This window comes from Balaenoptera borealis (assembly GCF_965194805.1).
Source record: "Balaenoptera borealis genome assembly, chromosome: 17".
Classification (NCBI taxonomy): Eukaryota; Metazoa; Chordata; class Mammalia; order Artiodactyla; family Balaenopteridae; genus Balaenoptera; species Balaenoptera borealis.
The window spans coordinates 15,851,298-15,864,009 of record NC_138876.1 but is presented as its reverse complement, the minus strand read 5'-3'; the positions used below and the strand labels follow the sequence as shown (position 1 = coordinate 15,864,009).

At 42.5% G+C, this 12,712-nt stretch overlaps 1 protein-coding gene and 1 long non-coding RNA gene across 5 annotated transcripts in view; both read left to right on the top strand.

The window, feature by feature from the left end:
• NTAQ1 (N-terminal glutamine amidase 1) overlaps positions 1 to 12,712 on the top strand; it is a 76,819-nt gene that overhangs the window by 16,586 nt on the left and 47,521 nt on the right. For 2 of the 4 annotated variants that reach the window (XR_014236262.1, XM_082363157.1), the window contains one exon: positions 526 to 1,215. The exons of 1 other annotated variant lie outside the window; for it this stretch is intronic. Coding sequence is in view for 1 of the 3 variants with exons in the window: in XM_082363157.1 (XP_082219283.1) it covers positions 526 to 635 (110 nt within the window). In the remaining 2 variants the exon portion in view is untranslated. Of the gene's footprint in view, positions 1 to 525; positions 1,216 to 12,712 lie in introns of those variants that run through there. One more of the 4 variants, XM_082363158.1, reaches the window with a different exon arrangement.
• The window catches only part of LOC309614584, a 35,336-nt gene continuing 26,222 nt past the window's right edge, over positions 3,599 to 12,712 (top strand). The window contains exon 1 of the long non-coding RNA XR_014236300.1: positions 3,599 to 12,578. This is a non-coding gene — a long non-coding RNA (uncharacterized lncRNA). The remainder of the gene's footprint in view (positions 12,579 to 12,712) is intronic.

Here is a 12,712-nt window from a genome sequence, read left to right as displayed (position 1 = left end):
ACAGAGAGCTCCTGTATACCTCTTACTCAGATTCCAGGGGGATCTGAGAAAACCATAGTGTAATTATCTAAATCAAGAAAATAATAAATCAGTATGAAAATATTGACACAGTACTGTTAACTTACAGACCTTACTTAAATTTTGTAACTTTTCCCCCTATTTCTGTTTTTTGGTCCAGAATCTAACCCAGGATATTACATGTAGTTGTCATGTCTCCTCATCTCATTCTCCTTCAATCTGTGACAATTTATTTATTTTAATTTTTATTGTTTTTCTTTACAACTTTTACCCTTTTGAAGGTACTGGTCATTGACTATGTATAGTGTCCCTCAGTTTGGGTTTGTGTGATGTTTTGTCATGATTAGATTGATGTTATACATTTGAGACAAGAATACCAGAGATGTGATATTGACCCCTTATGAAACATTTGAATAATTTTCCCTACTTTTGGTCTTCTGGGTTGTTTTATTGCTGTTAAGCCAGAATTGTGCTTTCAGTGGACATTTCTTTCATGTATTTTTGTAGATTCCAAAATGAACCTGAATGATTTTATCAGTATGGATCCTGAGGTAGGATGGGGAGCCGTCTACTCACTGTCTGAATTTGTACATCGGTTTGGCAGTCAGAACTACTGAAATTGACCTCTGGATGTAGTGCCATGGAGAAATTCTAGGATGTGAACAATCCACCCCTTCATCTGAGACAGCAAACATTATGGTACATTTGGCTTGGAATTATGGTTTCCTCTTTTAATTCAATTGAGTTGAAGCATAAGTGAACAAAAGAATAAATAGAAACAATTTCTTTTTGGTATGTGAGGTTGAAACTTGATGTAGTTGCTCAGATATTCCTACTGCTCATTTGTTAAAAAATGTGAAGACTTATGCCAGTAATTGCTTTTGTTATGATAAATGTGTGGACTTTGTGTCTGTTTTGGATGGTTCATGTCTCTCCAGCTATACTGTAAGCTCCTTGAGGGCAGGGCTGTGGCCCGTTGCTCTGTGAATCTCTAATGCCTATAAAAGGTGCCCATAAAATGTTTGCTAGTGACTGTGCTGCTGCCTGAAGAGGGCTGACGTTGGGAGCTCAATCAGCAATAAGTATTAGTCTTTCTGGACCATTCATTCTGTTCTTAGCAAAGATCGCAGCCCTCTCAGGCTTAAGTGTTGTTTGGCCTATTTATATATGTTTTTAAATAAAATTGACCTAAATTAATTTTGTTTTGAAGATTTTGTGTCCCTCTTTGATAATCTGGGATACCCAAGAATGTCTCAATTATAGATGGGAACCATTGCTTTAAAACACATTGATCAGTCTTCCTTCCTGAAGATGTTTTGGAAATTTGGCTTTCATCATATAATTCCAGATAAAAGATGTTTCGTATTAAACCAGCATATAGCACTAGCTCTCATTCACGTCCTCATGGTTCTGTTGTAAAAATGAGCAAATTTCTTATAACAGGGCTGCGCAAACCTTTGCTCTTAGATGAGTCTTCTGCTTACCCAGAAACTTCCATTCAAATCCTCTGCCTTGTGCTCTGGAGGGACACCTGCAGTCATTTCCTCAGGAGTCAGTCAGTCAGTCAGTCAAAGGAAAGACCATATATCCGTTTGGCTCGGCTGACCTGGAAGATGCTGGGAGAAAGTGAATCAACTTCGGTAAGAGGAATACAAATACAATCTAAATTATTTTTATAATTTAGAGTTAAATATAGACCCTAAACTTAGATAACTTTGTTGAGTTTCAGATGGTCATTTAAAAAGTATGTGACTACAATAACGAAGATAGATTTTGGCAGGTTGTACCACAGAAATACTTTGCCCTGAGCAAAAAGAATTCAGAGACCCCAAAGGATTGTGATCTGATTTACAAATTGCATTTTTTGGAGCTTTGGTTTTTGGGTTTTTTTTTCTCCTGCCAATTTATGAGCAGGTTTCCAATCTGGTATTCAAAATTATGTCTAGTGCAGACCAGTCAGACAATCTTGTGTGTGTAAGTTTGAACTTTCCAGCCACCTTGCCTTGAAATTGAAAACCCCCTATTTCTAATCAGTGTGATGAGCAAGGTTTATAGTTATGTTAACATATCCAGTGGCTGTTGTCATGACTTATTAGAAGCAATAGAGGACATCTGTTATTTCTACCTACCACTCCTACAGTGCCCTTTGGGGAACTCTTCTTTGAGTATATCATATATTGTATATAGTCCTAGTGGCCCATAAATAGAGGCATGTAGCCTAAACCGGGCCAGGCTTGGACCCCACCCCTGGACAAGTCTAGGAATAGCCTGTCACAGTGTTCTCTGGAATTGCTGTATTGACATTAAGAGAGGATAATTCTCTGTCCATCAGGACTGCTGGGCTAGGGCCCCTGGGAGTTTGGGGCTGCTGGTGGGTATCTTGACTGCCACAGAAGAAAGGCCTGCCTGCATAATGCACCCAAGCAGAGCGGGAGCCCCAAGGACATTTCTGAGTGCCTGGATCTTTCTTTGCTTCAAACCAACCCCAATTTTCGAACTTGCCAGTTATACAAACCAGTGGGTTCCTTTTTCTCTTCAGTTTGTGTGAGTTGGATCGCTGTCATTTTTAACTGAAAGGTAAGCTCCCTTGCAAGATTTTTCTTCAGAATTGTTGATTTTATCAGGAACTGTTTCTTTTGTCTCTCTGTGCTTAATTTTTCTCTGAGGTCAGATTTGCTTCTCTTTATACTCAATATGTGTGAGAGAACTGAATAAATACTGATAAATGCTGTTTGGAAAGAGGAACTTTCAAGAAAAGCAGGGGACTAAAATAGAATTTGTAGTTGACTATGAAAATAAGAGAAATAAGGTATCTCTGAGAATCTGACGGGAAAGCAAAACACAATATAAAATGGCTCCCAGGTCAATAGAACTGACTATACCTGATTGTGGGTATTACCGTGGCTTTTACAAGTGATTGTGTCTTTCAGAAGAAGGGGTTGTTAGCAGTGGAAGTAAAGACAAACGCTTTTTTGTGTGTGGTTTTTCTCAGTTTAATTTTTGATTATTTAAAAATAGATGGCACATGTACATTGTACAAACGCAAAAGATATAAAAAGGTATATAGTGAAAAGTACTCTTCCCTCCCATTCTTACCTTCAGTTTTCTGATTTCCCTACCCAGAAACAACCTGTTTTCAGTTTCTTTTCTATCCTTACAGGAATTTTTTTATGCCCATGGAAGCATATAGCATTATGTATTAAATTCTGGGGTTTTTTTCTTCCCACAAATGGTAACACTCTAAAAGTATTGTTCTGCATTTTACTTTTTAAAGTTAATATATTTGGATATTTTCCAATCATTACATGTTGAATTTCCTCTTTCCTTTTAAGGGATACATTGTATTCTGTGGTGTGCATGGTCCATAATTGAACAGTCCTGAAGTTGTTGTAGTCTTTTGTTATGACCCCAAAAAAAAAAAAGGTTCCAGGAGTATTTTTTTTTTTTTTTTTTAATAGCTACTTTATTTATTTATTTATTTATTTTTGGCTGTGTTGGGTCTTCGGTTCGTGCGAGGGCTTTCTCTAGTTGCGGCAAGTGGGGGCCACTCTTCATCGCGGTGCGGGGACCGCTCTCCAGGAGTATTTTTGGCCATGTGTCTTTATAGCAATTTCTGAGATAAATTTTGGAGGTGTAGACTGCTAATTGTCCCACCGAATCCATTCTCCTTTTTTTCTAGAAAAAGGGATACAAATGTTTTCTATAAAGGGCCAAACAGTAAATATTTTAGGCTTTGCAGGCTATAAGATCTCTGCTGTAGCTGCTCAACTCGGCCTTTGTAGCTGGTAAGCAGCCATAGACGATATATAAATGAATGGATGCGGCTGGGCTCCAGGAAAACTTTGTTTATAAAATGTGGGGGCTCGAGGATTTGACCCTTGGGCTACAGTTTGCTGTCCCTTGTTTCAGAGTCACAGAGGTGCAGCTGGCCTTGTGGCTGCTCTGCCAGGGACTACATTTCCCAGTGTCCTTTGCAGCTAGGTATAGCCATGTGACCAGGTTTTCACCGTAGGAATGTAAGGGGAGGGGTGTGTGTCACTTACAGGGCTGACTTGTGGGACGTTGCCCACCCACTCCTTCACACCTCTCCCCGCTTTCCTACTGGATGATATGATGGTGACTAGAATGACCTTGGAAGCCACCCACTGAAGATGGCAGAGCCACCATCAACCTGGGTTCCTGAATGACCCTATGGAGCTGAGCTGCAGGCCTGCCTGAAAAGTATATTGTAGAACTGTTCCATAAGAGACACACTTGTGTATTTTTTTAAGTCACAGAGTCATTGGTGAGTCTTGATTCTGCAGTTTAGCCCTCCCTAGTTAATACAATGCCCATTCAGGACTTGTCACAGGGTATTTCTCCTGGGTTGGAAATGAGACTTTGTGATGTTCCATGTGGAGTTAGATCCTCGGTGTTTTCGTGCAAGCTGCCCCTTAAGTGTCCTGGAGTGTTTGTGGGATTATTGCCCTTTGCAGAATGTTCAGGAACACTGAACACAGATATCCATCCATACCTCTTATTTTGCATGAGGTTTGAGAGCCTTGTGGGAAAGAAGCCAAATGAATCCTGTCCTCATTTACAGTTCAGACATGTGTGGGCCTGTCTGATGGACTAGGGGTCCTCAGAGCTATCTGAGCTAGAGGAGAGGAAAACAGATTCCTGAGGGAAAATCACTCTTGAGTGAGGAAGACACGTGGCTGAGTGGACCAGATCTGGCAACGGGGCCTGGTGGTTAGAGGGACCACCGGTGGCAGGTACAGCGTGAGGTGTGCTTCCTCATTGCTCACCCTTCATGCGGTGCACCCCTTTCCTTGCTCTCTCACCCTCTTGAAAGCCCTGTCCTCTGGGAATGAAGGGAAAGAACTGTGTCACTAGGGGCCCAACACGGCTCTCTGGGAACCTTGCAAGTAGCTGGTCTTGGGCATCAAAGGAGAACAGTGGAGGCCAGTGGCCTGAGAGGTTGGAATTCTGGTGGTTGAGTGGTTGGCTCAGAGCAACAGAGCAGAAGCACGATAAAGCGTGAAGGCTGTGGCTCTGATTTTCTGTGAATCCCCATTTAATCAGGACTTTTTTTTGGTTGCTGTTCAGTTCAAATAAACACTTATTAAGCCTGTGTTAAATGGGGGCATGGTTAAGAGAGGCCCCTCTTCTGTCTGTGTACAATTCCTGCCACTCTGTTTATCGTCATATGTCTCATTATTCTTTTATAGTTACTCAAACTCCTATAATGGAATGGTAACCTTGTTCAGAAGCTCAGAATCTTCTTAGAAAGTTGTTAGTAGAGTGATGGTCACAGCTAGTGGAGAATCTGCTTCATTTTCTGAAAAAAAAAAAAACAAAACACTGAGCTGGACTCGTTGCTTCCCATGAGGATGCTGGGCTCATCTGGGGCTTCAGTCATAGGCTCTTCAGAAAAACCAGCAATGACATCTTCTTTACTCCGAAGTTCTTTACTCCAATCTTTACTCCGAAAGTTCTCTGTGGGAAGAGAATGATAATCAACGGTGGCCTCAGTGACTTCTTCCTCAGAGCTCAGGGTGTTTAATTTCACCTCAGTAGATACAGCAAAAGTCTGCACGTTCTCCAAATACAAGTCAGTGGTAGTTTCTTCATCTTCAGTGAAGCCTGCCTTGATCAGTGGTCAAGGCTAGTCGGTCAGTGGTCGATTCTGTGTCTGTGATGAATTCCGGGAGTCGTGTGGGGTTGGGCACAGCCAGGGTGAACCAGGCAGAGGGGAGGAGGGCCTTCCTGAGCAGGATGCTGATGCCAGCGGGGAGCATGGGGGCTTGTGAAGGTGAGGAGGCTGAGCGTGTCTCCATCTCATCAGAACTTTGAAGTAGAAAATAACCTTATATAGGATTCACAAGCTAGTGGGGGGCTTGCGTACATTCAGTTTATAATAGCAAGCACCCCTGACAATTCATAGAAGTTCTTGGTGAAGAATGCTTATTAAAAAGCTGGACTTAGTTTTGGTGAGTATGTGCTTAAATCATGAAGAGTTGGGATTACTATAAAAGTGATAAGTTTGTACTCACTGGTGGTTGGAAGCCTGGGACATACCAGGTACTTACCATTCGGGGAAGGGGAAGTCATAGTCATTTGCCTTGAATACATTTGGAGAACGGAGTTAGAAGATACAGGCAGGTTGCCTCCCTCCCTCCCTCCCTCCCTCTATCCACCCACCCAGCGTGTATTACATGCCTACTATTTGCAAAGTTAGGCCCTGATGAATAAGGCAGAACTGTCCTAAGAGAAGACATGCAGAGTGCTCAGGTTCAAGGGACAGAACCTCTGTCCTTTATTAGTATGTCTTTTATTACCTCACTTTCATTAGCATGTAAAGCAGAGGGCCGGCCTTGGAGGAGCCTGTTGTATAGAAATCTTTTGGTAAAGACATGGCACTTAGAGATTGCGCTTTGAACAAATATATAAGCCAAAATGAAGGACTTTTCTGTAATTACTTAAAAGGATCTTGAAGGAAGAAGTGATTATTCCAGTACAGAACCAGAAAATTTGGAAACACATGAGCATCCCTAGGACCAGAAAGACCAATCCAGCCTGAACCAGAATTATTCACTTAGTTCCCCTAGTTAGGGGTTACCGTCAGCTCTTCAGTGAGCAAGAGCTGGAGACTTATGTTGGCACCACTGCCTCTTCTGTGTAGTAGCTGTAGGTATGTATCAGTAATATATAGTTGAGTCTGTAGTACTCATTCTGGAGGCTAGTGACAGTTTCTCTGAGCAAGTCCTTTTGCCACCTTCATAAGACACTGAGTGAAAGAAGCTGTCTAGTTATAACTGCAGTGAGGTGTTCAGACTGAGTGCTGTAAATATTATAGACCAGCTTCTGATACTCAGTGTGGGCAAAAAGTGCTAAGTAGTCCCCCATACTGCATTATCTTTCAGCATGTGGCACACAGTAGATGCTCAATAAACATTTGCTACATGAATGAATATATATTTATGAGGTTCTCTCAGTGTGTTTCCATGAGTGCTGCTAGTTATAAAATCGATGAAATGATGTGTAGTTGTGCACATAAAACAGCTGCAGCCAGTCGATTAGGTTGAATTTGGTTGTGAGACAACTATTACCACCGTTTTTTCTCTTGGCAGAGAAATGACAGAAATGCACTGTGGGAGAGCTTCTCTCTCAGCCTATTCTTTTGCCCTTTGTCCCACTGTGCTCCCTCCCAATCCTGTTTGGACATTATTTGTGCTGTTTCTGAGAAGAGGATTCAGAAGTGTCCCAACTAATGAGAACATTTTGTCAGGGTATCTACTTCCCTATGTGCCATGATTGAAGAGACAGAGGGAAGGAACAATACACAATACCCCTGTATTTCACCATGGTGAACCACAGAGTAAATTTAGCCCCTTGTAATATAGCAAGGGTGCTATGGCTTGAATATTTGTATCCCCCCTACCCCACTCCCCAAATTCATATAGTGTAATCCTAACCCCCAAAGGTGGTGGTAATAGGAGGTGGTGGGTGTGTGTGTGTGATTAGATTAGATTAGGAGGGTGGGGCCCTCATGAATGGGATTAGTGGTGCTATAAAAGAGATCCCCCGGAGCTCCTTCTGCTCTGTGAGGACACAACGAGAAGTCTGCGACCTGTGATTTTACCCAACCTTGCCGGCACCCTGATTGGACTTGCAGCCTCCAGAACTGTGAGCAATAAATTTCTGTTGCTTATAAGCTACCCAGCTGTGGTATTTTGTTATAGCAGCCCAAATGGACTAAGACAAAGGGTTCCTAACCTGGAGTCCTAACACACATTGAGTGTGTATATGAGTATATTTTCCTGGAGAGAGGACACATAGCTTGTATTACCTATTTATTCATTTAACAATATTTATTATTATTTTTATCTATTGAGGGCCTACTCTGTAACCTCAGGCTCCAGGTTAGATGCTGGTAACGGAAACCAGAATAGCTTTTGCTCTCTTGTAGCTTGTAGGCTGATGATGGAGACTGACATCAATCAAAGAATCACACAGATGGCTGTACAATTGCAACTGTGAAAGTGCTGTCAAGGAATGGTACCAGTTCTATGAGAACATGTAATGAGGGAAATTAGCTGGTTAAAGGGAGTTGGGAGGCTTCTTGAGGAAGTGTTTCATCCTTTCAAACAAATAGCTCCTACTATGTGCCAAGCACTGTTCCTGCCCTGGTGATTCAGCAGTGAAGAAAACAAGCCCCTGCACTCATAGAGCTCACATTCTGGTGGAGAAGACAGACAATGGACACACACTATGTGTGGAAGAATGGTTGCTATTTACCGAATTGGAGAAGATTGTGGGTGGAGCACTTCTGGGGAGGAAGATCAGGAGTTTTATTTTGAACATCTTAAATTTGAGATGCCAGTTCAATGTCTAAGAGGAGATGTCAGATAGGAGTTGGATAAAGGAGACTGGGATTCAGGGGAGATGTTCAGGCTGGGAATATGAAATGGGGAGACCTCAGTTAATAGACGGTATTTAAAGGCACAGGACTCAGTAAGATCACTGAGAGAATGAGTGAAGACAGAGAAGAAGTAGGGGGACATAGCTCTGGGAGCTTTTACGTTTAGAGGTCAGGAGATGAAGAGACACCAGAAGGAGGACAGAGGGAGGGGTTGGTCAGGGAGGGAAGAGAAGACAAGGAAAGCTCGGAGAAGAAAGTGATTCAGCAGGGAGAGAGGGCTCTGACACATCAGATGTTGATGATCAGTTCAGTAAGCTGAGGACTGAGATGACCGTTGGCTTTGGCAGTGTCTTCAGAGGTCTTCAGAGCAAGTTCAGAGGAGTGATGGGGATGAAAGCCTACTTGAAATGGTTCAGGAGGGAAAGGGAAGAAGGAGGCAGAGTGGTATGGTAAAAGGAACAGAGAAGTGGGGCAGTACTGGAGGGGGACGTGGGTCAAGGGGGACAGCTCTGAACCTGGCCATCACCCAGTTCTTCCTTTATAATGAACAAATTTACCATTTCTAGCCCTCCAGAGAGACTTCTAGGGACATCAAAGACCTGTCCTCCGGCCCGTTGTTCTCATGCAGGGCAAACACTGCTCCGTTCTTGACTAGATGCATCCCTTGGTTCATGCAGCCTTCCTCAGCATTGACATGGAAGAAAGAAAGCTGGATACCCCCAGAGGTATAGTCATCTCTTGGTACCTGTGGGGGATTGGTTCCAGGATCCCCCACGGATACCACGCTCCATGGTTGCTCAAGTACCTTATGTAGAATGGGACAATGCAGTTGGCCCTCAGTAACCATGGGTTCCATATCAGTGGACTCAACCAACCATGGATGGAAAACTGCAGATTGAAATCCACAGATGCGGAACCTGTGGATAGCGGGCCGGCTGTATTTCATCAATGCAATTCCTATCAAATTACCAATGGCATTCTTCACAGAACTAAAACCAAAAAAAATCTTAAAATTTGTATGGAGACATAAAAGACCCCGAATAGCCAAAGCAATCTTGAGAAAAAAAAAAATGGAGCTGGAGGGATCAGGCTCCATTACTTCAGACTGTACTACAAAGCTACAGTAATCAAGACATTATGGTACTAGCACAAAAACAGAAATATAGATCAATGGAACAGGATAGAAAGCCCAGGGATAAACCCACGCACCTGTGGTCAACTAATCTATGACAAAGGAGGCAAGAATATACAATGGAGAAAAGACAGTCTCTTCAATAAGTGGTGCTGGGAAAACTGGACAGCTACATGTAAAAGAATGAAATTAGAACACTCCCTAACACCATTTGTAAAAATAAACTCAAAATGGATTAAAGACCTGTATGTAAGGCCAGACACTATAAAACTCTTAGAGGAAGACAGGAAGAACCCTCTCTGACATAAATTACAGCGAGATCTTTTTTGACCCATCTTCTAGAGTAATGGAAATAAAAATAAACAAATGGGACCTAATGAAACTTAAAAGCTTTTGCACAGCAAAGGAAACCGTAAGATGAAAAGACAACCCTCAGAATGGGAGAAAATATTTGTGAACGAATCACCGGACAAAGGATTAATCTTCAAAATTTACAAGCAGCTCATGCAGCTCAATATCAAAAAAACAACCCAATCCAAAAATGGGCAGAAGACCTAAATAGACATTTCTCCAAAGAAGATATACAGATGGCCAACAAACACATGAAAGGATGCTCAACATCACTAATCATTAGAGAAATGCAAATCAAAACTACAATGAGGTATCACCTCACTCCGGTCAGAATGGCCATCATCAAAAAATCTACAAACAGCAAATGCTGGAGAGGATGTGGAGAAAAGGGAACCCTCTTGCACTGTTGGTGGGAATGTGAATTGATACAGCTACTATAGAGAACAGTATGGAGGTTCCTTAAAAAACTAAAAATAGAATTACCATATGACCCAGCAATCCCACTACTAGGCATATATCCAGAGAAAACCATAACTTAAAAAGACACATGCACCCCAGTGTTCATTGCGGCACTATTTACAATAGCCAGGTCATGGAAGCAACCTAAATGCCCATTGACAGGCGAATGGATAAAGAAGATGTGGTACATATATACAATGGAATATTACTCAGCCATAAAAAATGGGTCATTTGTAGAGATGCAGATGGACCTAGAGGCTGTCATACAGAGTGAAGTAAGTCAGAGAAAAACGTATCGTCTATTAACGCATATATGTGGAATTTAGAAAAATGGTACAGGTGAACCTGTTTGCAAGGCAGAAATAGAGACACAGATGTAGAGAACAAATGTATGGACACCAAGGGGGGAAAAGGAGGTGGGATGAATTGAGAGATTGGGATTGACATATATACACTAGTATGTATAAAATAGATGACTAATGAGAATCCGCTGTATAGCACAGGGAACTCCACTTTGCTGTATGGTGGAAACTAGCACAACATTGTGAAACAACTATACCCCAATTAAAAAATAAATAAAAATAACTTAAGGAAAAAAAAAAAGTGCACAGATGTGGAACCGGTGGAGAGCGGGCCGGCTGTGTTTCATCCGGGTCGTGGAGAAGCCTTGCCACAACCACTAATAGGCTCCCTGCTTTTTTCCTTGTCCCCTTCCCACCTTTCAGTGTTTTCTGCACAAAGCAGCCAGAGTGATCTTTTAAAAATGTAAACCAGATCATCTCACTTCCCTTCTTTAAAACCACCAGCACCACCACTTCACACTGGCTTCAACATGTACTTAAGGTAAAATCCGCTGTTCTTACTCTGGCCCACAAGGCCCTGCGTGGTCTGAATTGGCTGCCTCTGTGATTCCAGCTCCACCACTCCCAGCCATTCCCCGTCCTGCCTCCCCTGTGAGGTTTCTGTCTCTGAGCAGGATGAACTCATTCCTTCCTTAAGGACCTCACATTCCATTTGCTCTGATTTGACCCTTTCCCCCCATATTTTTTCTTGGCTGTTAGCTCCCTGACAGGTCAACTAATCCTTCCCTGGTCATGTGTCGGAAGCTGCCTGCCCCAGTCAGCGTCAGGCTACTTCACCACTTTTTTCCTTCATAGCAATTATCACTATCTGAAATGATTTTGTGTATTTATTTGTGTAAAGTCTGTTTTCAATTTCTTTTCACTAGCCTGTGAGCTCTCTCTGCCTTGCCTAGTACAGTGTCTGCCACAGTGTAGGCACTCAACAAACGTGCCTCAAATATTTAATGAAGGAACAATTCCTGTTACTGCAGGGGTCTGGAAGGTCAGGTCTCCTCCCATCCCCCGCAGGATCTCTGGGTAATGCTGGAAAAGTGCTGCTAAATTCTTGCTCTTTGCATTTTCCCCTTTGACTGGATTCTGTTCTTTTTTCAGATTATACTGTCCTTTTGCAAACAGTACTGTTTAGAAAGGATATATAATTCTCGTTTAGGTTGTACTGTCCTTTTTTTTAGCAGTCTCGTAGGCCTCCACTCCAAGCCCTACTATTCTTTCACCTTTTGGTCTAGAAAGCACATTACAGATGACTTCCAGAGATAGCAGAGATTATCACGAGTTGATTGAATCATTGTCACTGTCACACTCTTGGTGGGTTCCTCACTCTAGTCACCTGTTGCAAACATACATTGAAAGCACCTTGTCCTGTGTGTCTGGTCGTGACAGTTGGGGATCACATTACTTTTTCCTTCTTTCTTCTAAGCTGACCACATAGCCTGGCATCAGAGAATTAACTATTGCTTTCACCCTCTCAGTCCAAGGAGAGCATGGCTTTCACCATGAGCTATGGCAGGCATCTGTTAGAGCCAGGCTTTTAATAACATCCATTTGTTATCAAGGGAGCAGTTGTAGCAGAATTTCACTTAGAGTCAGTAGGCAATCTTTCCTGTGGTTTCCATGGGGATCTGGTATTTTAGAGCAATTTCTGGGAAGAACATTGGAAAGAAATTGAGGGGCAAAATGTTAATAACGTTACTGTTCTGGCACACACCGTTTCTAGAACCACGGGCAATGGATGAGTCACTTCCCACCCAAGGCCCACAGGGTGCAGAGCTGCGTGTGACCTCCTCGGGGCCAGGTGTGGAGGAGACCTAGTGCCTGCACTCAGAATACAGGAAAAATCAGATTTGCGTCCTTAGTCCCCATTGTAGCTGTGCTTTTTTAAAATTTATTTATTTATTTATTTATGGTTGTGTTGGGTCTTCGTTTCTGTGCAAGGGCTTTCTCTAGTTGAGGCAAGCGGGGGCCACTCTTCATCGCGGTGCGCGGGCC